The sequence below is a fragment of the Etheostoma spectabile genome, chromosome 21, assembly GCF_008692095.1.
Source record: "Etheostoma spectabile isolate EspeVRDwgs_2016 chromosome 21, UIUC_Espe_1.0, whole genome shotgun sequence".
NCBI lineage: Eukaryota > Metazoa > Chordata > Actinopteri > Perciformes > Percidae > Etheostoma > Etheostoma spectabile.
This window is the reverse complement of record NC_045753.1, coordinates 8,880,275-8,880,632: the sequence shown is the minus strand read 5'-3', so window position 1 is coordinate 8,880,632 and position 358 is coordinate 8,880,275. Positions and strand designations below refer to the sequence as shown.

At 44.1% G+C, this 358-nt stretch overlaps 1 protein-coding gene across 1 annotated transcript in view; it reads left to right on the top strand.

Annotated features, from left to right (window-relative positions):
• Positions 1–358, top strand: part of LOC116670816 (ATP-dependent RNA helicase DHX8-like) — a 10,019-nt gene that overhangs the window by 7,423 nt on the left and 2,238 nt on the right. The window contains 2 exon segments of the mRNA XM_032501496.1: positions 1–54; positions 270–358. The exon segment at positions 1–54 is cut by the window's left edge and continues 114 nt beyond it; the exon segment at positions 270–358 is cut by the window's right edge and continues 49 nt beyond it. Coding sequence (XP_032357387.1) covers positions 1–54; positions 270–358 — 143 coding nt within the window.

The following is a 358-nucleotide window of genomic DNA, read 5'->3' as shown; positions in this document are numbered from 1 at the left end:
AACGTGCCTGAGATCCAGAGAACCAACTTGGCCAGCACTGTGCTGTCTCTGAAGGTAATTTACGTTAATCCGTTCCCATCTGTCTAACTGCTTTTTGGGGTTGTGATAAAACATAAGCAAGGGTGTTGCTTTGCCTTTTTATATGGAGATTTTAATCTGAACACAATTCATGACTCTGTTGCCCAGTTATTATTATATTCTTTTAGGCATCACCATTATTGTCACTGTGGTTTTCTTACTATCCCCCTTTGTTCTCCTCCCCTCCCCAGGCCATGGGTATAAATGACCTCCTCGCTTTTAACTTCATGGACCCTCCACCCATGGAGACTCTGATCACAGCCATGGAGCAGCTCTACAC